This window comes from Mustela erminea, chromosome 4 (genome assembly GCF_009829155.1).
Source record: "Mustela erminea isolate mMusErm1 chromosome 4, mMusErm1.Pri, whole genome shotgun sequence".
Classification (NCBI taxonomy): Eukaryota; Metazoa; Chordata; class Mammalia; order Carnivora; family Mustelidae; genus Mustela; species Mustela erminea.
This window is the reverse complement of record NC_045617.1, coordinates 53,362,747-53,385,719: the sequence shown is the minus strand read 5'-3', so window position 1 is coordinate 53,385,719 and position 22,973 is coordinate 53,362,747. Positions and strand designations below refer to the sequence as shown.

Sequence of the window (22,973 nt, the reverse complement as noted above, 5' to 3'; positions counted from 1 at the left end):
CTAGGTGGTGGACACTGTGGGGGATGGGCTACGTGGTGTGTGAGACACGAATAGCTGACCTCTGCCTCAGAAACTAGGAATACATTCTATGTCATCCAATTGAATCTAAATTTAAAAAAATAGGAAAAAGAAAACAAAATTAGTGATTTCGCCTCAACAGGCAATGTGTTATCACAATTCACATGGTTTATATTCTTTAAATGTATTTTAAACTATAAACAGTTATTCACTAGGAGAATTCTTAACCCTTAAAAACCTAAATTTCTGGCGAAAATTGAGAGGTAAACATTATCCTTGCATTCCCAGGGGATTGGCAGATTTATAAATGCTTTTCATAATTTTTAGAAACACGTGACTTCTCATAGTAAATTTTCCAGATTGACATAGGACATGCTATCTTGAGGTCCTCTGTTAAAGGAAACCAAAAGTAGATGAATCAGTGTTCCGTGAATAAATAAATAAAAATTTCAGGTGGAACAGTTCCTCAAGCTACTGTTAGAGCCCTACACATATCTGGTCATATCTGTTTAAGTCAGCTGAGTTCGGTTTCTCCAGGTGCTGTTGTTTACAACCTAAGTGTTTCCAATGACTAAAGGGGATGGGCTACTTTATTATCTATCATACTTATAACAAGTCTAGCATTATGTGGCTGATTTTATGTAATTCATACAATAGGAAAATGATCCTGAGTGAAAGTGATGTACTCTAGCTCCAACACTCACTTTAAGTGTCTCAGAGCTAAAGTATGGTCACTGAAAAAAAAAAAAAAAATCAACCCCTCCCCCCGCCCCCCGGGCATACCTGAAGATAGTAGTGCTTGGAAATAGGATTCTCTGTCGAATTTATGGTTTGCTTAGGATGCGTAGCTGGAGTAATAGCATTCCTCTTCCAGAGCCTGAGAACGTGCGTTAGAGTCTGGCCAGATAGCCCTATGCTTCTCCTACACTTCCAAAGATAAGGGGCTTGAAGCTACCTGCCTTCACAAAGAAGGGGAGGATTGCTTGTGAATTATATCTCACCAAATTTGATTCTTATAAAAGGTGGAGGGAAGGAAACCTAGTGGTACCTGAGCGAAAGAAAACCAGTGAACTTGTCATAGCCATTGGCACACGCAGTGGTCTTGTGGTTTTCGCGTCTCAAAAATGTTCCTGGCTGGATTGGCTGGCGGGGGGGCCCCTCCCTGTCCGCGGGTGCCCCTCCCAGTCCGCGCTGCCCGCGCCGCCGGCGGCGTGCGACTGGCTGGCCCTCGCCCCGCCCCCTTCCAGAGATCTGGGCCCAGGCGGTTCCAGCAGCCCCAGGTCCATTGAATCTGCCGCCGCTTCCGACGGGCACCTTCGTTCAGCAGTTCCGTCAGCGGAGACTCTGCTCTGTCCTCGGCCTCTTCGTCTGCCTCTCCCGCCTCCGTCCGCTCGAGTTCTCTCGCCTCTGCCTCAAGTGTGAGAAGGGAAAGTTGGGCGACACTGCGCGGTTTCACCCGGACAGAGGTCCAGTCCCGCTCGGATGAGAGACAGGTGCCCTCTCGCGCAGCCCCGGCCCGGCCACAGCAAGCACGTTCTGCCTCCCGGCCCGCGGGTTCCTTCAGAAGCCACTCGGCGCCTCACCCGGGACTCCCCCCGGCGCGGGGCCGCGATGGGACCCACGGCCGCCACCAAGTTCACCGGGCGCTTGCCGCTCCTGTTTCTCCTGCTGCTGCTGCTGCTGCTGCGCGGGATCGCGGCGGCGCCCTTGGGGTTGGGCGTGGGCGCGACGAGCGGCGGAGGTGAGTCCCGGGGCCTTGGGACCCTTGTCGCCGTCTGGGGCCGCCGATGCCCCGCCCCCCTCAGGTCCCCGCGACGGGCTCCTTCCCCGCTCCGCGGAGTCCGCCGGGACTTTGTCGCCCTGGGGGACGGAAAAGAGTGGACCTGGGCCACCACGGACTGCCAGGCTCCGGGCGCGCGGAGCGGGGGAGTTGGTGGGGAGAGGCTGCTGTGGGGAGCCTGAGGTCGGCCCCAGCCCCCACCTGCCTGTCTGTGAGGGGGTACCCAGTCCCAGAGCCCCGTGCTATGTGCAGGACGGGGCGATCGCGCAGGGCCTGGACCCCACACAACCGCGCGACTCTGCCACTTTCGCAACTTCTCCGTGCGTCACCATCCCGCTGCTCCAGCGCTCCCCATCGATGTATTTTGTGGGCCTCTTTGCGGTTTTTTGGTTTGTTTGTTTGGGGAGTTTCTTCTGTTTGTTTGGCTCGTATTTCTAGGTCATTCTCACTTATGCACTTCTCTGAGCCTGGGAATCCCGTCCTTTCCTCTCTGCTCGGGAAATTCTTGATAATCGAGTCAGTGCAGTGCGGGACAGGCCTGTCTTCACTTTACCGGCACCGGGCCTTGGAGCACATTAGCGCCATCTCCAGGGCCTTGCTGAATCCCGCGACCCATGATCCTGAACTCTGCCTTGTCTGGCTTTGGAGTCTATCACCCTGCCCCCACACTGCCCAGCTCCTCCGGTGAAGCCCCGCCCCTGCCCTTCATCTTCCTAGAGGACACTGGCCTGCATCCTGACAGTCCTCAAACATGTAGGCCTCCTGTGCTATGGCCAGGCTGGCGTGTCCCTGGACTGGGTAGAGTGACTGAGGCAGGGGTTGGCATGGTAGGCGTGGGTTCCTATCCGGGACTATGTGGGCTCCTGCCAGTTCAGGGACATCCTGATCCTATCCCAACAAGGGAAGAGCGCCAGCCTCCAAGGCTAGGGGAGCTGCTGTGCAGGGACATTTCTTGCTCTGTCTTGCCCAATTCTAGTGCTGTCACCTGGATGGCAGAGGGGTGCCTGCTGTTCCTTTTCTTCCAGCCCCAACCACCACCTGTGTTTTCCCTTCGCAGATGCTCTCTCGCTTTCCTACCATCTCTTCATCACATCTCAGGCCAGGCCTGGACAAGCATGGTGTGAGGTTCAAGGCCAGATCAATGGCAAAACATTTCTTTCCTATGACTGTCAGACCAAGGAGTTCAAACCCATTGGTCCTCGTGGGATGAAGCTGAAGGACACAGCATTTTGGCAGCAACAGGAGGAAACTGTGAAACTCCTGGTGGAAGAGCTCAGAAAGAAACTGCTGGACATCAAAGCAGAGAATTTCACTAAGAGCGGTAAGTCTGAAGGCCCAGGGCAGAAGGAGAACACTTTGTCAGGGCCGGGGAGCTATTGTGGTCATGTAAATCTTCGACGTGGGTCCCACACATGTGGCCCAGCAGCCAGGGTAGACAAGGAGGCCAGAGCAGGCCCAGGAGGGCCGGGAGTGAGCTGAGGAGTGCACAGTGGGTGGGACAAAGGATTGTTCAGGACCAGAGGCTGACTTGTTTCTCTGCTGGGTGCAGGGACAGGTTCTCTCACCATGCAGGGGAGGCTCATGTGTGAACGTGGGTCCGATGGACACACCAGAGCATCCTGGCAGTTTCGCTTCAATGAGTCGATAACCTACCACTTTGACCCGAAGAACAGAAAGTGGACAGTGGATCATTCTGGAGGCCAACAGGTTAAGGACGTGTTGGATGGTGACAGAGAGCTGACCATGCTGCTCGTGAGGACCTCCAACGGAGACTGTCAGAGCTGGCTCCAGCAAGTGTGGGAGCACTGGGATGAAACCCAGGAGACCACAGGTAACTCAGAATGCTGGGTGGACTGCTGGTTCTCTTGTGGTGGGCTCCACTTGCTCCACAGTGTTGTGTGTGTGTGTGTGTGTGTGTGTGTGTCTAAGTGATGCATACATGATGAGTTGTTCTTAGGAGTACAAGGGCCACTAGTATGTCCTAGCACATACTAGGCATCTCTCTCACATCCTGGCATCTCTCCCTACCGCACATACCTTTGGTCCTCTCACTGTGGATTTCTTGCTGGCCCCAACCTGAAGGCTTCATTTTGTTTCCAGAGATTTACTTTTTACTGTTCCCTTTTCTGAGCCTCATTGGTGTTTTTTCGTCTCCCCTGCTCTCTTTCTTGAAATCCTTCAATGCCTGGTGAAATGTCACCTCCTGACCAATGTCTCTGTCACCATCCATACATATCCCCTCCTCTTCTGTCACAGCAGGAGTGACTGTCTATATGGAAAGCCTTGCTTCCCCCATTAGCTGTGTGATCTGCATGAACCGTCCTCCCTTTCATTCTCAGGACTGGTCACGGTGGCTGCCACAAACATGGCGGAAGGAGGACATCTGGGCTGTAGGATTACCTGGGGCAGCAGCAGCTAAAGACTTATGCCCCCAGTTTGGAGCTCCAGACCAGGACTCTCACTATTGTGTTTCCATTTCAGGAGCACCAGCCACAACACTGCATGTAGCTCTGGTCAAAGGCGCAGCCATCAGGCCGATCGCTTCCGTCTTCCTTGTGGTCCTCACGCACTCAATCCTCCTTGTCGTCCAAGGCATAGTCCTATGAGTAACAGGTACTGTGGGCAGAACTGAGTCAGAAGTGAGAGGCAGATAGCCTGAGGTGAGCACAGAAAAAGGTGAGTAGCAAGCCCTTGTCCTATTGCCTGAACCTTCTCACCTGAATATGAGACCAGATGTGTTGGACTATATTAGCTTCTCCCAAGAAAGAGACTCATCAGGAGCTGCTGATGTAAAGGTTGAGGTACATAATTATTACAAGGGATTGGCTCACGACTAGGGGGTCTGCAAGTTGGAGAAACAGGGAAGCTGGTGGTGGGGTTCCAGCACAAACCTGAACGCCTGAGAATCAGGGCCTCAGCGGTGTAAGTCCTGTTCCAAAGAACAAAAAGAACAAAACTAGGTCCAGGAGTGCTAATGACGAATGCTGAGGGCAGCAGAAGGATGGCCCAGCCAAACTGAGGGCAACGTCACCTTTCCTCCACCGTTTGTTCCATTCAGGCCCTTGTGGATTTGATGAGGACAGTCTTCTTAACTCAGTCTACTGATTCAAATGCTCATCTCTTCCAGAAACACTCTCTAGACAGACCCAGAAAGAACGTTTTCCTAGCTACTGGGGTGTCCCTTGGCCCAGTTGAGTTGACCTGTAAAAGGAGTCTCACATTGCTTGGTAGTAGTTACGTGGGCAAGGTTAGCCTTGAGCTCTGATAGCGCCTCGCTAAGGCTGGTGGGAAAGCACAGGGCTCTCCCGCCCCTAACCCCAAACTTTACATCCGGTTTTTGCTAAAAGGATTGAGCAAAATCAGGCCTGACTCAGACCAGCTTTTCACCTGGGGAGGTGCCCAAGTCGGGGGTGGTGTACAGACAGTAGGAGCACCGGGCACGGATAGCACTCTGGTTTGGGAGAGAGCAGCTGGTGGCTGCACGTGATGTGTCCTAGGAATGGGGGACCTCTCCATGCTGCATCTCCATGCTGAACCAAAGAAGAGGGGTGGGAAGGCTGTTGCCCACCCAACCAAAGCCTGGCTTGCAGGGTTCTGCTCCCACACAACTCAGCTTGGGTGGTGGCAGCTAAGACAGAGGGCCCATGGGAGACTCTCCAGGATGAGATTCAAAGGCCAGAGATCCAGGGTACCCTGGGATATCTGGCTCAAACCTGGTGCTCTCACCTGGCAGCTAGCCTCCTATGGAGCCCAGAGCCTCAGCCAGCTAAACTGCCCCTACCTTGAGCAGAGGTGCCTCAAGAGTGCCTCCGGAGGGGGCATTGAGTTGCTGTTGGAATGGGATGCTGTCACCTGACTAGACCAGGAAAGGGTGTGGCAGGGCAAGGACAGTCACACTCAGACCTTGTGTTCAGCTACCAAGACGAGGAGAGGCTGAGGACAAGGGAAGATGGATCTTTGCCTGTAACCTTCCCCAAGGCTACAGGGACCAGGAACCATCGCTTTCTGGGTAGGGCTCCCAGCTATTCTCTCAGGCCTTCCCACCAGAGCGGGGCCAGGATCTATGTCATGGGAACAGATGAATCATTGGTGGCTTTAGTCTTGAGCCTAGGTGTTCAGGAGTAGGGCCTGAGGCTGACTGTTTTGTGGTAATGAGGGAAGAGTTTGGTCAGGCTGCTGGACCCAGGGGTTGGGTGGCCCAGGGTCGGGGGTGGGGAGTGTAGGGTGATACTCAACCCTCAGTGTGAGCTGGGCTTTGAGCCAGGCAGTAACTAGGGAGGCAGAAGCCCAGGAGGACTGACCCAGGATTTCCTCAGCCACTGGAACAAGCTCCTGTTTCTCTTTTAGAGGCTGAAGTTGCTAAAAGAAGGGCCTGAGGATGTGCTCTCCTGCACCTGCTCTCCCTTCTGGTGAGTGACCTTCTACCTGCTGTTCATGTCCACCAACGGGACCTTCAATCCCTATGACAAAAGCGGAATCCTCCAGTCCTTCAGGAGATTGTGATTATGGTGGAGATGTAGTATTTCCCTGCCTTCATTCTCCGTCATGATGATCTTTTTCTTAACACTGATGTTCTGGTGCTAACTGTTGGGATTCCTGGACTTGGCCTTCTAACTGCCTGAACAAGAATTCTGAACAAAGAGATTATTTCCCAAGTTCTCCTTTGGTATTGGAAATCAGACACTCGTCAATATCACGAGCCGCTCATTGCTGAAAGAATACTGTGTGAAAGTAGAGAATCTCAGGGCTTCTTTCTTTTGAGACTCAGATCTTTTAAATAGAACAAGATTATATTTATGATAGTTTATCCTTTAAACTTTAATTTATCCTTCAAGTAAGTATTTAAATAAAATATTAAAGGTTACATTATTTCAGAAGTTTACACTATAACGCAATGGAAATAAATGGCATTCAGTCTCTCTGAAACCACCTCTCAAGTAGTCATTTGTAAGTGTCAAACATGATCCTGACACTCTGGGTGCAGAAAAAATTCTGGAAATGAAGCAATGAGATTTGGATTTCCCCGGAGCAGACATCTCCAGCAGTGACTCTCCTTTGATACCTCCCCTCCAACTCACCTCCTTCAGGCACAGTGAGTCTTCAAGAAGGAAACAGATCTGCTTCTAAAAGTTGAGATGCCCTTCAACAGGCAAATGGATAAAGAAGATGTGGCCCATAAAAATAAGGGAATATTACCCAGCCATCAGAAAGGATGAATACTCGGGCGCCTGGGTGGCTCAGTGGGTTAAGCCGCTGCCTTCGGCTCAGGTCATGATCTCAGGGTCCTGGGATCGAGTCCCGCATCGGGCTCTCTGCTCAGCAGGGAGCCTGCTTCCTCCTCTCTCTCTGCCTGCCTCTCTGCCTACTTGTGATTTCTCTCTGTCAAATAAATAAATAAAATCTTTAAAAAAAAAAAAAGAAAGGATGAATACCCAACTTTTGCATCACATAGATGGGACTGGAGGAGATTAATCTGAGTGAAATAAGTCAAGCAAAGAAAGTCAATTATCATATGGTTTCACTTACTTGTGGAGCATAAGGAATAGCATGGAGAACATTAGGAGAAGGAAGAGAAAAATGAAGGGGGAGGAATTGGAGGGGGAGATGAACAATGAGAGACTGTGGACTCTGAGAAACTGAGAGTTTTAGAAGGGGAGGGTGGGGGCATGGGTGAGCCTGGTGGTGGGTATTAAGGAGGGCACATATCACGTGGAGCACTGGGTGTTATATGCATACAGTGAATCATGGAACACTACATCAAAAACTAATGATGTACTATATGGTGACTAACATAACATAATAAAAAATAGTAATAATAAAAAATTGTTTTATCATGGACAAAGGATGAGTATCCAGAATATATAAAGAGCTCCTACAAACACACTGGAACAAGTATGGTTCTCCAAAGCTGCAGTACATGGCAAATAAGCCTATGAAAAGATTGAAAATCTCACAAATAATCAAGAAAACTCTACTTGGAAGGACAATGGGAATGGACAAAGCTGGTAAAAGGTACAAACTTGCAGGTATGAGACTCATAAATTCTGGGGATTAATGTGCAGCATAGTGACAATAGTTAATATTATTGAACTGTATATTTGTTCTTTTTTTTTTAAGATTTTATTTATTCATTTGACAGAGATTACAAGTAGGCAGAGAGGCAGGCAGAGAGGAGGAAAAGAAGCAGGCTTCCCGCTGAGCAGCGAGTCCGACACACTCCATCCCAGGACGCTGAGATCATAACCCAAGCCGGAGGCAGAGACCTTAACCCACTGAGGCACCCAGGCGCTCCTATTTGTTCTTTTTTTAAAAACACAAATGTCTATTACTTTAATATATTAAAAATTCAAATTCTATCCAGCGATCTTGAAATATTGTATTATATAACCAGAGAATACGAAGGGGAAAAAAGCCAGTGATTCGAAACTGAATCTTACCCAGAAAATTCAAAAGGAAACTTATTATATATTCATATAATTCCAAGGTTAACTAAGTCCTGCCAGAACTATTTCTTAAAACACACCATCTTTTATTATGACAAATCTTGAATGTCACATTGCTTAAAATTTTCATTAAACTTTTACTTATCAAATTTAGCCTAAAATTGGAAGCCAATTCCTCTTCACATTTACATAAGTCAGGTCAATTAGTTGCTTAAATATGGTATCTTGTTTACTGACTAATATGAGAAAATCTGATTTTTTTTATTAGAAGCCATTATTGGGGCACCTGGGTAGCTCAGTCCGGTAAGTATTTGCTTTCTGCTCAGGTGAGGATCCCGGGATGCTGAGAAGCAAGTCCACCCTCGTGGCCTCTGCCTGCCTCCTGCTCAGTGCTCAGGGTTCAGCCTGCTCCCCCCACCCCATTGCACCCCCCTACCCCATCGTTCTCTCCTTCTCTCTCTCAAATTAAAAAAAAAAAATGTAATGATCATTGAGCTTCCCCAAGTTGCTAGGTCCATTAACACTGGTATAAAAACCATGTGCTCCTGGGATGGGGCAAAGCCCAGGACCACCCACAGGTAGCATGCTCAGCTTCCCCTCAAGGAGGCAGAACATACAACTCTCCTTGGGTGGTGGCAGGTAAGACAGAGGGCCCATGGGAGAGACTCTGCAGGATGAGATCTGAAAGCCAGAGCTCCCCTGGCTCTGGGATACCTGGCTCAGCCCTGGTGCTCTCATCTGGCAGCTAGCCTCCTGCAGAGCCCAGAGCCCCAGCCAGATGAACTGTCCCTGCTTGAGCAGAGGTCCCTCAGGAGGGAGGGGGCATTGAGTTGCTATTGGAATGGGATGCTGTCACCTGACTGGACCAGGAAAGGGTGTGGCAGGACAAGGACAGTCACACTCAGATCTTGTGTTCAGCTACCAAGGTGAGGACAGGCTGCAAGGGAAGACAGATTTGTGTCTAAAAGTCTCCCCAATGATCCAGAAACCAGGATTCAGGTCCCTTTCTTTGGGTAGGGCTCCCAGCCCCTCCTTTATGGCTTCTGATCCAGAGGTTGGGTCAAGGTCTAATTAAAGGGAACAGATGATTCATTCCTGGTTTTAGTCTTTTTTTTTTTTTTTTTTTTTTTTTTTTTATATTGCGTGGAGCACTGGGTGTGGTGCAAAAAACAATGACTACTGTTACGCTGAAAAAAAAATTTAAATTAAAAAAAAAAAGAAGTACTTTCAGCCAGAGATTAGGCAGATCTTTGTTCAAATCTTTAAAGCTTTGATTAAACATAAAAATGAAATTGAAAAAAAAAGATTTTATTTATTAATTTGACAGAGGCACAGCAAAAGGGGAACACAAACAGGGGGAGTGGGAGAGGGAGAAGCAGACTTCCCACTGAGCAGGGAGCCCAATGCGATGCAGGGCTCAATTTCAGGACCCTGGGATCATGACCTGAGGAGAAAGCAGATGCTCAAGGACTGAGCCACCCAGACTCCCCCCTGGTTTTAGTCTTGATCCCCACTTTTTGGACGGGGGCCTGGAGCTGACTCTGTTGTGCTAATGAGGGAAGTGTGTGTTCAGGTTCTGGACCCAGGGGTTGGGGAGCTGTGGGGGTGGGGAGATGCTGGGCCATCAGTGAGGACAGGTCTTTGAGACAGGGAGTGACTGGGGGAGGGTTTAGGGGACAGTAGGACTGACCCAGGATTTCCTCAGCCACTTGAACAAGCTCCTGTCTTTTAGTGGCTGAGGTTGCTACAAGGAGCCCCTGGGATGTGCTCTCCTGCATCTGCTGTCCCTCCTGGGGAGTGTTCTTTCCACCATCTGCTGTTCACCTTAACCAATGGGAGCTTCGATCCCTAGAGCAAAGGAAGAATCCTCCAGATCATGATGATTATGGGGGAGATGGAACATTTCACTGCCTTCATTCTCCGTCATGATAATCCACCTTTGCACTCTTTCATAACATTAACGCTGTTTTCTGTTGGTGCTAGCTGCTGGAATCCCAACAGTTTGCCTTCTAACTGCTTAAACAAGAATTTTGTATGAAGAGAGTATTGCGCAACCTCTCCTTTGGTAGTGAAAGTGAGATACTTGTCAGTGATTCTGTTCATTGTTTAAAAAATATATATTATATGACATGAGAGATCCTCGGGGATTCTTTCTCTCTTTTGTGACACAACCTCAAGTCCTTTCAATACAACGAGATTAGAGAGGAGAGCTAAGGTGGTAGAGTAGTGGGAGCACCCAAGGCGTCCCTCATCCCTCGAACACAGCTGGATAAACATCCTAGCATTCTGAACACCCGAGACAGTGATCTGAGGACGAACAGAACAAACTACACAATGAGAGGGAGAAGAGAGGCCATGTCATCATGGAAGTAGGAGTTGCGGAGGTGTGATTTGGGGGAGAAGGGTACTGCAGGGGCTGCAGCGGGGAGGGGGCCCTGGTCATGGAGAGAAGTGATGGAGAGGAAGACAGAGGGAGAGCGGAGCGCACGGGGGATCCCACAAGGCAAACAGTTCCTCAAAGCCATTGACTGGGAAAACGAGATGGGTTGATGATCGTTTTCACAACAACCAACAGAGTTCAAAGACTGGAGTTTTAGAAGTCTGCAGTGTGCCTGGTGTGGAGTCTGGCAGGCTCCAGCCTGGGAGCTGAGAGTGTGATCTGAGGCTCCCCTGGGACGCACTGGGAAAGAGGGTTCTTACTTCTTAGGGTGCATCTGGGAGAGGTGGCCTTGACTCTGAGGGTACAGAAGAGCCAGTGGGCACCATCGTGTTCCCGCCCCCAGCCCCTTAGCATAGCGGCAGAAACACCTCCTGAGGGCCACCCCTAACCTTGAGGCTGGCTTTTGGCTGCACTTGACTCCAAACTCCAAGCTCCTTTGCCTTGGTGTGGCTTCCTCTCTGGGCGAAAGCTTCATCAGTCCCAGCATAGGAGACCTTCCCCCAAAGGGTCAGTACAGGTCCTGGCCACACCACGTTCCTAAAGTTTGTAGATTTGGAACACAGCCAGTGTGCCTGGTATAGAGCACAGGTGCACTGCATTGAGAGGGAGGGCGGGTAGAGTGGAGGGGGGTGACAGATGGCCTGGACACAGACAGGGTGAAGGCAGGGATCTGAGGGTTGCCTGGGACACATGAGAGGAGATTGTTCACTTTCTGTGAGGGCTTCCTAGACAGTGGCAGGTGCAACCTTCTCTCTCTCGGAAGAGGAAGTGGGCTACCCCCCTGCCCATCAGCAGGGACTGACTTCCGGAGCAGCACAGTGGAGGCCTGAGCCTCTTACGCCACTCCCCACTCCCTGCGCTCTGCGGGGGCTCCTTCCCTAGGGCAAGTGCACCAGCGAACCAGAGCCACGGGCCCTCCACTAGAACTAGCACAGTCCCCACACGCCCCAAGTCTACTCACCACAGAGTGCTGTAAGCTTCAGCTCTAGTGGGAATAGCATCAGAAAGCATCTCCTTTAACATAGAAAGCATCTACTTTAACAAGTAGACTTCAGCATGCCACACTCTGGACACTCTGGACACTCTGGAGGGCACACCCAGTTAAAACTATAAAAATTCGTCTTACTTTGTCACTGGTCTGAACACTGCCCGCTGCAGGCAAGGGGAAACTCAGCAGAGGACTGACGAGGGAAAGAGCAGCCCAACCACAGCAGCCGAGGGGGGTGGGGGGAACCCCAGAGACACTTCCTCAAGCTCCTGCAGCTGGATAGGATATGACTCTTCTTTATGGCACATTTCTCAGGAGCAAGAACATAACAGATATTCTTTTTTTAATTATATATATGTTTATATACATAAACACACACACATATATATATACACATATATTTTTAAAATATTAATATATAAAATATGTAAAAATATAAATATAATATTTTAAAAATATATATATAATATATATATATTATATATACCTATATATGTGTATATATGTAAAAATATATATACATGTATATTTTTTAAAGATTTTATTTATTTGACAGAGAGAGATACAGTGGGAGAGGGAACACAAGCAGGGGGAGTGAGAGAGGGAAAAGCAGGCTTCCCGCCCGAGCAGGCAGCCTGATTTGGGGATAGATCTTAGTACCCTGGGATCATGATCTGAGCTGAAGACAGCCGCTTAATAACTGAGCCACCCAGGCACCCTATTATACATAAACTTAATGTCATTTTCTTTTTTCTTCACATTTTATTTAAATTCAGTTAATTGACATATAGTGTATTATTAGTTTCAGTCGCAAGTTAGGGATTCATCAGCGGCATATAATACCTGATTCTCATTACATCACGTGCCCTCCCTAATGCCCATTACCCCATTCCCCCCCACCATCCCCTCCAGCAACCCTCAGTCTCCTATGATTAAGAGTCTCTTATGGTTTGTCTCCCTCTCTGATTTCCCTTATTTTGTTTTTTGCTCCCTTCCCCTTTGATTAGATTTTAGTTCTTTTCTTTCTCCAGTGGGGGATTCTCTAGTGTCTTCTGTGCTTTTTTCAAGCCCAGCTAGTATCTTTATAATCATTATTCCGAATTCTAGTTCCAACATCTTACTAATGTCCATGCTGATTAGATCCCTGGCAGTCAGTACTTGTTCTCTTTTTTGAGGTGAGTTTTCCCATTTTCTCCTTCTGTCCAGAGAGGAATAGATGAATGGGAGAACAAAGTACTAAAATGGCAACAGTGACCCCAAAATATCAACTCTTCATGAATTTACATGTCATTCTTGCCCAGGGGCTATGCTAACCTTCTCTCTATTGTTTCAGTTTTAGTATTTGTGCTGCTGAAGTGAGTACCTGGTTTGATATTCTTACTCTGCACTCAGTTGCGAGGCCCCACAGAAGGAAGAGAGGATGATTCATTTAGCCTCAGGATGTGGAATGGTTAATTTTGCCTGTCCACTTGGAGAATATTTTGGATAAAATTGACATTTAAGTTGGTGACCTTCAAGTAAAGGAGAATGTCCTTCAGAACATTGCTTGGCCTTGTCAAATCCGTGGAAGGCCTGAAAAGAACAAGAATGACCTCCCCCAAAGAACGCAGAATTCTCCCACCGATTGCCTTCAGATTCCCTCTGCACCATTGAGTCTCCTGGGCTTCAGGATGCTGGCCAGCACTGCAGGTGTGGAGTTGACGGCCTCCATAGGCACATGAGTAAATCTCTCATTATCTCTCTGCCCGTCTACATGTCACACTAGTTCCATTTTCTGGAGAAGTCTGACCAAAATAGGTGGGTGAGGAAGACTTAACAGCAGGTGATATTTGTGCCCAGCTTTCACAGGACACAGGCTGTTGGCCCAAGTGATCCAGAAGGAAGGTTCTAGAACAGAAAGCCTGGAGGCTGATGGTGAGAACCTGAAGGTTTTGGAGAGGAAGAGATTTCAGGAGGGAAAATGGGCCAGGGAGGTTTTGTGGGAAATCCCTTAACAGTCATGAGTTTCAGACAGAAAAATCATTGGGAACACACTGTCCGCAGAAGGCTTAGAGGCTGATCTAATCTCCAAAGAGCTGACTCAGGTGCCTGCCATCTCCTTCACCAAAGTGAGGGTCAGGGTCTCTAGAGATGAAGGCTGCACACCTCCTAATTCCGGTCCTCCGCTGCTCTCCTCTCTAGAAAGGCCTGGGGTGACCATGCTGATGAGGGACAGGAGGGAGAGGCTGCGCAGGCTGGAGCACAGAGAGGGAGAAGGAAACGAGGAGGGAGGACCTGCCTTTAAAAAAATGACCTGAAGCTGTTTGGAGTCATTTACCTTACTACATCAAATTCTGAAACCCATGTATTTCTTGTGTCTCCATTTCTCAGGACCGTACAAATTTTTGAAACAAGACTAAACTTCTTAAGATGTTGGGAATCTCGTACCGAACACTTTTCTTCCTAAGTCATATGACAGAGCTGTCACACTGATGTCCTCCCAGTTTTCGTGATGTCCCCTAATGCCAACATTTTAGGATGTATTTTCCCCACACCGGTACATTCCCCTCGGTCACCACAGGATCATCTCTTAGAAGATGGTACCTGAGGGCCTCCTCATCCTCAGACTCTGCTTCAAGTTGCTCCTGCAATGTCCAATATGGTCAAAGAGTTTGATGGACTTGGGCATTTTCCATTTTCTGGATGTGCTGTAGATGAAGGTTAGAGTGTTTGATTTGCCTTTTTGGTTAATTCGTTTAATTTTTAAATGTAGGTGAAGAGATTTAGATGTAGGAGTCAGCCCGGACTGTATGTTGTCCAGAAGTTCTCAATACATATTGGAAAGCTTTGTTCAGCTGGTGTTTTGACGCACCTTTGTGTCATTTTTTGACAGTGGTTCAGATTAGTCTTAAGTAGAGAGAAACAGAAATCTCCTAACACATTGTATATATTGTGCCTCAGTTGGATATCATAATTTTTTGCTATGACACATAGCACTGCAGTAAAAAATCCTACATCTCAATTGCCTTTTGGTCCCCATGTGTTTCTAGCCTTGAATTAACACTGCGATTGCCATGAAGTAGGATGAATACACCAGCCACCGTCTGGATATGGTGAAATATAGGGCGAGTGAGTGATTTCATTTAAACTCCTACCCGCCCATAAGGGAATTCTTGTTATTCCATTTCCTGTCCACCACTTGCTATAGCTCTCTTTAAAATTTGAGTCAGTTTGATGCATGTATAAAGCAAGCCTGTTGTTCTTCGTGTTATCCTGATTACTTGGGATGTGTTTGGTGATTTCATAGGCTGATTTATTGTCGGTAACTTGCTCTAAGCATTTGCACAGATCTTAGGAGAAACAGATTTATAATTATTTATTTGCAGGAGCTCTTCGTATATTCTGGATACTGATCCTTTGCTCATGAGGGACTAAATCACCTTTTAGAAGCAGATCTGTTTCTGCTGTGAAGACTCACTGTGCTCTGAAGGAGGATGACAGGAAAGTCAGTGCTGCAGGTAAGCGACCTAGGGACATCGGGAAGAGTCTCAACTGCTTCATTCCCAGAATATCTGTTAAATTCCAAGGTGTCAGGATCATGTCTGAGACTGACAGATGACTGCCGAAAGTTGATTTCCGAGCCGTCTTTAAAATCTGTCTCCACGAGAAATCTAGCAGAATCGCACAGTAGAGGAAGAACAAAATTCCATGAGTTCTTATGGGATATAAAACAAATTTCAGATTAATTAATTTTTTAAATAAGAGATATGATTATTTCAATATGTTTCGATGGAAATAAATTGCTGAAGAAAATAATCACATTATATATATATATTTAAAGATTTTTAAAAATTAGTAAATTTTAAAAAATCTTTAAATATATATATATATTTGAGAGAGAGAGAAAAAAAATGCGTGAATAAGAGCAGGAGAAGGGCAGAGGGGAAAAGAGATACCCTACTAAGCAGGCAACCAGATGCAGGAATCCTACCCAGGACCCTAATATCAAGTCCTGAGCTGAAAGCAGATGCCCCACCAACTGAGCCATCCACACCCTGGAAATAATAACATTATAAAATATCCCATTTAAAAGTCAATGAAGTTAATGGGTTGATTTTAAGGAATGTAAAATATACTTAATAAAATTGTTAAAAAAGATTTTAAAAAAGTCAATGAGGACACAGAAAATATCCCTGAAGTTCTATAGCTTCAGACAATATCTTTTTGGTGATACTGTTTGGAAAGACACGGTCCCTTTACATAGAAGAATCCAATATTGCACAACCAAAGGACAGGATGGAAAATGTTCCCTTTGTTGAGATTCCTCAGTCAAGTATTTAAACATTTCAGTGCTAAGAATTCCATCACTTAGCACCAACAGAAAATGGCATAGACTATGCCAAGGGGAAGTGCTGAACAGGAGAGCCACCAAATGCAAGAAGGGACATGGGAGATTCCCTGTCCTGCACCCCGTGGTTGGACTGAGGTCTCTGGATCTGTAAACGTGAAAATGCTGGTGGTCGTCTAATGATGAGCAGCCGCTCATCCAAAGGCAGCTGGCCTAGAGGCAGAGTCGCTGAGCTGGCCCCACTCTCAGGGGTTTCTAGGTGGACTTGGCAGCCTATGAAAAGAACAGTTGTTTGGCTCCGTGGCAGAGGAAATCCTGGGTCTCTTGTCCTGGGGCTGCCCTTCACCAGCACTCCCCACACCAGAGCCCTGCCCTTGTCCAGGGACATGCTTTCCCCGCAGCCATGACCCCAGCCCTGGGCCCAGCCACCTTTACAAACCTCCTTCCACCTGAACCAAGTCACTGAGTCAGCCCCAGACCCTGTTTCCAACGGTCTGGGCTCAGGACCAAAGTGAGTAAGAAACCAAGGTGCTCACGTGACTCGGGTTCCAATGCTCCCTCTCATGGCAGGTCATAAGGATCTGCTGGGGGATCTGACGGAAGACAGGGGCCTGCAGTGGACACCTCTAACCTTAGGGAACACTGTGGGCAAAGGGGCTTCTTTTCCCTTCCCTCCCAGCCTCCTGGCGAGCAGCACAAAGAGCTCTTAGTCTGATGGCGCCTTCCCCCATCCCATCCATTCTTGGTCTGGCTCAGCTGGGAGCTCACAGGGGAGCTCACTTAGCCCACCTCCCAGGTCAGCCCTGCCCAAATCAGGGGCTGCTCAGTGGCTCAGGATCTGAGGTCTGCAGGAAGCTAGCTGCCGGGATGGCACCAGCCTCAGCCAGGATTCCCACGGTTGCACGGAGAACTGGCCTCCTTCTAGTCCTGTCATGCACGGTCTCTACTGGGCACTTGCTGCCTCACATGCAGAGACACAAGCCATGTTCTGGGGGACCACGGCACGACTGTCTAGCCCTTTAAGTTGGTCTGCAGAGGCTTTCCCACTCCGGCTTCTTGGGATTAGACCCTGGCCCCTTGTCCTTATAACTGCCCAGATGGGGTCCCCTTCTCCTTGAGATGTCTCATGGAGCTGCCATGCTGCTCTCTCTCAAAGGGGAGGACGGCCCATGCTGTGTGTCCCCGCTGTCCCCACACCGCCCACCCTGGGCCCAATTTGACTCTCTCCAATGGAGAACCGGGTCTGAGCCAGGCCTGACTTCCCTCAATCCCTTTAGCACTGACAGGCCTTAAGCAGTGGTGTGGGCCCCTCCCCTTTCCCAGTGGCCTTAACAGTGAGTGAGGCCATATCAGAACTCAGAGCCGAGCTTGCCCAAGTTGTTGCCAGCACGTGGTATGAGATCTCATTCATCTGGCTCCACGGCCCTGTGAGAAGGTTCAGGCAGTGGGCAGGGGTGAGGCTGGGAACTCACCGTTCCCTGTGCTCATACCAGGCCATCTACTTCTCCCTTCCCTCTCAATTTGCTCTCACTACCTGTCCCTCTGAAGAAGTTCTACACAGAGTGTTGATTTTTGATGATGATTATGCAAATTATGAGGACCACGAAGCTGGCGATGATGGAGCTCACGATGAAGATCCAGATGTTCTTGGTCTGGGCCATGTCTTGCCGCGTGGTTGGTGGCACTGAAATGAAAACACAAGGATCAGAGCCCCCGTCCAGACCCCAAACTGAGCTTCCTCAGCTCCTGCTGGCCCAGGTCCATCGTACCAGGCAGACGGTGTCTATCACTGTCCTTGTGGCAGCTGCTGTGACCAGTTCTCATGTTGAGAGGGAGGAGGGGATGCGCCCTGTCCCACAGGGGCTGCTCCAGCAAAAAGGGGAAGCAGGGTTTACAACGTAAGCAGTTGCTCCTGCTGTGACAGACAGTAGGGGATGCAGGACAAGGATGGTGAAAGTGACAGTCTAGGTGGCACTGAAGGATTCCCATCAATACACTGGGTGATATGGAAGAGACAATGATTCTCAGAAAAGGGATCAGTAAGAACACCATCTCTGGGAACAGACTGAAGTTCCCCTGTTTGGGGCAGCAAGAAATCCAAGAAATACCTGAGCACAAAGTATGTGCAGTGAGGAAAAAAGTCCTGGAGGTGAGAAGGGAAAGGAAGGATGCCAGAACATTCCCATGGCCATTATACTGCTGGGAAGAATTCGCCATGGATGAATCAATTTCTCTCTCTCTCTCTCCCTCAGACACACACACACACACACACACACACACACACACACACACACACACCACACTGTGGGGCACGTGGAGCTCATCTCGAGAACCAGCGCTCCATCCAGTCTTCCGAGTTACCTGTGGTCTCCTGCATTTCATCCCAGTGCTCCCACACTTGCTGGAGCCAGCTCTGACAGTCTCCGTTGGAGGTCCTCACGAGCAGCATGGTCAGCTCTCTGTCACCATTCAACATGTCCTTAACCTGTTGGCCTCCAGAATGATCCACTGTCCACTTTCTGTTCTTCGGGTCAAAGCGGTAGGTTATCGACTCATTGAAGCGAAACTGCCAGGATGCTCTGGTGTGTCCATTGGCCCCATGCTCACACATGAGCCTGCCCTGCATGGTGAGAGAACCTGTCCCTGCCCCCAGCAGAGAAACAAGTCAGCCTCTGGTCCTGAACAATCCTTTGTCCCACCCACTGTGCACTCCTCAGCTCACTCTCGGCCCTCCTGGTCCTGCTCTGGCCTCCTTGTCTACCCTGGCTGCTGGGCCACATGTGTGGGACCCACTTGGAAGTTTTATGTGAACACAATAGCTCCCCGGTCCTGGCAACCTGTTCTCCTTCTGCCCTGGGCCTTCAGACTCACTGCTCTTAGTGAAAATCTCTGCTTTGATGTCCAGCAGTCTCTTTCTGAGCTCTTCCACCAGGAGTTTCAAAGGTTCCTCCTATTTCTGCCAAAATGCTGTGTCCTTCAGCTTCATCCCCCGAGGACCAATGGGTTTGAACTCCTTGGTCTGACAGTCATAGGAAAGAAACTTGTTTCCATTGACTTGGACTTGAATCTCACACCACGGTTGTCCAGGCCTGGCTTGAGATGTGATGGAGAAATTGTAGGAAAGCGAGAGAGCATCTGCGAAGGGAAAACACAGGTGGTGGTTGGGGCTGGAAGAAAAAGAGCAGTAGGCACCCCTCTGCCATCCAGGTGACAGCAATGGCATCCTTGTAGGGTTGAGCTGGCAGAACAAAGACTGTCCCCACATAGTCCCTCCCCCCAGTAGTAGTGGCTGGCTCTCGTGCCTTGTTGGGATAGAATCAGAATGCCTCTGCCTGACAGGAGGCCACACAGCCATTGAAATGTCCCTTGTGTCTATGAGACTGATACCCAGCGTTACTCAGCCTTTGACAGAAGAGATATAGCAAGAAATGCCAAACACAAAACTAACAACATGTCCTCCAACTATGCTCATGGAGAGGTCTGGAGGACTCTTTATATCAAGACTGCACTGCAAGAAGGGCACCAGCGTTGTCAAGAAGCTTGGTGACATCTGTCTGATGGCCAATATTGGCTGAAGGAGGCGGTGTTAGAGAAACAAAAACTAGTAATAATGGGGTGTAATAATGGGGTGAAGAGAAGGAAATAGGAGATTTGAGGTGCAGATGCCCAACCGTCCGAATTGGGGAGAGAGCAAAAGACTGAAATGATCCTAGAGGTTGGAATGCCAACCAGGCTTGTCCCACAGAAAACTCTCCATCCCTTGGGCTCACAGAACACGGTGATCCTGGAGGCAAAATACCCAGACAGCCAACTTAGATGCTACTGGATTTGAACAATGAAAACAAAGATCAAGCTCCAGAATGGACGAGAAGGAGTCTGAAAGCAAACAGACTCTGGATCCTTTGCCTGCGTTCCAGAGCTGAGCCCCTTCTCAGAGCTGGAACCCTGAAGGAAGAAGTGGAAGCAAGCTATCCATCAGAAAGGACCCTTCAGGTCAACAGCAAGTGCAATGCTTCCTGCTGGCCTTCTGCAAAGGGTCATATGGTCATTCCCAGGGTTGGGTAAACACTGGGGAGCAGAGACCATGCAGACATTGTCAGTGGACCTAGTGTGTGAGTTGACATTGTTCTCAGGGATCCTAGTGTCACTGGGGCCTCTGTCATTGAAATAGTGCAGGGCAGCTGGTGTTACAGAGAACAAGAAGTCACCTGCCCCAGGTCCAGTTCACAGTGACTCAACGGGCTCAGGTACCCACATGGTGGTTCTTTTCCATTCCCCATATTTGTTACAGGAGTGAAAACTGTTTGTATTGAATTATTTGTGGGTTGGGGGCTGGGTGGCAGGAACATTCAAATACAACTGTCTCACACTGTCTACACAGAGACAATATGTGAATGAATGTGTGGCTGGACCTGCTCCTTGGGCCACATGACCCTGTGACACAGATACTGTAGGAAAATGTTCTGTGCCCTTTGTCACATCCTAATATTGGAATGTTAGGTACAGACACCACCTTGCGATCGAAGGAGGGAAGGACAGTTGAGTTAGGGAAAATCACAGCCCCAAGAGGCAGGTGCGGTCCAGGGACCTAGAGGGAGAAGGTCTGTGCTCACGGTGCTGCCCGGCCTGAGCTGGGTGGCGCTGGGATGTGGCTGGCGAAGGAGCGCGCGGCGTTGCTGAAGCCTTGAACCTTTGCTCAAGGGTGCCCGGATTCTCATGATCTTGATTTGGGCAGAAAGCTCATGAGAATTGGACAGCATTGGGCAGTGATTCAGGCCACGTGCCAGCTCTGTGCTGGGAGCGCTTTCTTACTAGGTGCGTGTTGGGGCCTTGTGGGACTGGGAGCCTGTCCCATGCTGCTCCCTGACAACCCCCTTGGAGGTGAGCTCCCTGGGGGCAGAGTTCAGGGAGTGGGTGAGGATGAGAGTCAGGCTCTGGGTTTCTGGCCCTGGGGGGCACTGAATGTAGGGGTGGCCTGAGGGGGCCAACAGATTTCTCTGGCTTTGAGGGTTTTGGGAAGCTCCCAATAGCACGGTTTCCTGCTGGGTGACAGGCGGAGTTCTGGGGTGTAGCTCGGGTACCCAATCTGGAGGGTTTGGGGTGGCCAGGCCTCTGGGGACAGAACCCACCCAGGGTTACGGTTAGGGCCTGGGGCATGGCAGGTCCCATCGCAAGGCCCTGAGGCTGGGTCCCTGGGTGGGAGCCTGAGTAGAGGGTGTATTTGCCCAGTGTTCAGAGGCAATCCAGGCCACCCGTGTGCCTGGCCTTTAGTAGGCTTTATCATAGGCTTTGGGTCGCAACCACCTGGGACCTCTGGCTGGGCCCAGACAGCTCACCTGAAGGCCTTCACCACGGGAAGCGAGTTCGCCAGGGGTTCCCCGTGAATTCTCACCAGCTTTCTGCCCAAATCGACATCGTTTCGGACAGAAAGCTCCTGAGAATTGGCCGGCATTGTGTGGCCATTCAGGTCGCACACTCATCTGGTATTAGGAGCCATCTATCACTTAGGTGCATTTTGGGGCCATGTGAGACCACATGCTGTTCCCATGGGGTTCCCCGATGGCAACGCAGAGGCATGTTCCCTGGCACAGAGTTGATAGAGGGGGTGAGGCTGAATGTCAGGCTTCGGGTTTCTGGTGGGGGCGTGGGTGGTGGCGCCAAAGGTGGGGATGGCCTCAGGGGTCATGCAGGTTTCCCCAGCTCTGAGGGTTTTGTGCAGCTCCCAATGGCACAGATTCCTCCTGGATGGCAGGCAGAGTCCTGACATTGAATCAGGGGTCCCCAGTCTGGAGAGTTAGTGGAGCCAGGCCCCTGGGGGTGGAAGCCTGACAACCCAAACTAGAGTTAGGGTTCATGGCTAGGAGCATGGCAGGTCTGATCTGTCAGCGCTGAGGCATGATCGCGGGGGGCTGAGTGGTGGGCGTGTTCAGACGTGGTGTCAGGCTGCAGGTTTGTGGTCATGGGGACTTTCAAAGGCAGGTATGGCCTCAGGGGTGCACATAGGTTTCTCCTGTTCTGAGGGTTCTGTGCAGCTCCATGGGCCACGGTTTCCTCCTTGGTGGCAGGCAGACTCCTGGGGTGTGACTCAGGGGTCCCTAATCTGGAGGGAATGGGGGCCAGGCCTCTTGGGTGAAAGACTGCAAACCCAACCCATGGTTAGGGTTAAGGCCTAGGGCCATGGCAGGCCTCATCTGCCAGTGATGATGCGGGCTCCCCAGAGGGCAGAGTAGAGGACAGGCTTGGCATGTGTTCGGAGGCCATCCATGCCACACTTGCATCTGGCATTTAGAGGGCTTTATCGCAAGCTTCGGCCTGCGACCACACGGGACCCTGGGACAGACCAATGCAGCTCCCCTGCAGGCACCTGCTTCCAGAAGCTAGTTCGCTGGGGGTTCCTGACCAATTCTTATGAGCTTTCTGCCCAAATCAACATTGATTTGGGCAGAAAACTTGTGAAAATTGGCCACTGTTGTGAGGCCATATCACCCACCCAGTGTTGTGAGCGCATTCTTGCTAGGTGGATGTTGGAGACATGTAGGACTGTGTTCCAGGTCCAGGTGGCTTCCCTGATGCCCACCCGGGAGGGGAGCTCCCAGGAGGCAGAATTAAGGGAGGGAGAGAGGCTGAGACTCCGTCTCTAGGTTTGTAGCCCAGGGTGGCGCAGGTGGGGGTGGCCTGAGGAGGGTGTGCAGGTTCCTCCTGGTCTGAGGGTTTTGTGAAGCTCCCAACTGCGCAGTCTCCAGCCAGGTGGCAGGCAGAGTTCTGGAGTATGGCTCAGGGTCCCCAGTCTGGAGGGATTGGGGGGCAAGGCCTCTGGGGATGTTGGGTCCCCCCAAAATGGGTACCCCAATAATGGGTCCGTGATTAAAGGAGTGAGACTGATACAAAGCGAAAGGTCAAGCAAAGCTTTATTTTGCGCCAAGCATCAAGAATCAAAGCGACCGTCAAACAGACCAGTCTGGGCCACCCCTTACAGA

At 49.8% G+C, this 22,973-nt stretch overlaps 1 protein-coding gene, 1 non-coding gene and 1 pseudogene across 5 annotated transcripts; 1 reads left to right on the top strand and 2 right to left on the bottom strand.

Annotated features, from left to right (window-relative positions):
• The first annotated feature begins 1,284 nt into the window (after window positions 1–1,284).
• Window positions 1,285–7,003, top strand: LOC116588335 (UL16-binding protein 2-like). Of its 4 annotated transcripts, none has more exons than XR_004284894.1 (5): window positions 1,285–1,759; window positions 2,856–3,119; window positions 3,348–3,629; window positions 4,280–4,458; window positions 6,146–7,003. XR_004284894.1 is itself a non-coding variant. In XM_032339256.1 (5 exons), the coding sequence occupies exons 1-4, from the start codon at window positions 1,501–1,503 to the stop codon at window positions 4,402–4,404; spliced, it is 930 nt and encodes a 309-aa protein (XP_032195147.1). In that variant the 5' UTR covers window positions 1,285–1,500; the 3' UTR covers window positions 4,405–4,411; window positions 6,146–7,003. The 4 variants fall into 4 exon arrangements, 3 of the variants coding, with proteins under 3 accessions (XP_032195147.1, XP_032195148.1, XP_032195146.1); XM_032339256.1 differs by having other exon boundaries at window positions 4,280–4,411; XM_032339257.1 differs by having other exon boundaries at window positions 3,354–3,629; window positions 4,280–7,003.
• Window positions 7,004–12,925: 5,922 nt separating this feature from the next.
• On the bottom strand, window positions 12,926–13,032 carry LOC116589564. Its single transcript, XR_004285337.1, has one exon. It is a non-coding gene; the product is annotated as a U6 spliceosomal RNA (small nuclear RNA).
• A 4,517-nt stretch (window positions 13,033–17,549) lies between these two features.
• LOC116589332 lies at window positions 17,550–21,448 on the bottom strand (annotated as a pseudogene).
• Window positions 21,449–22,973: the final 1,525 nt, after the last annotated feature.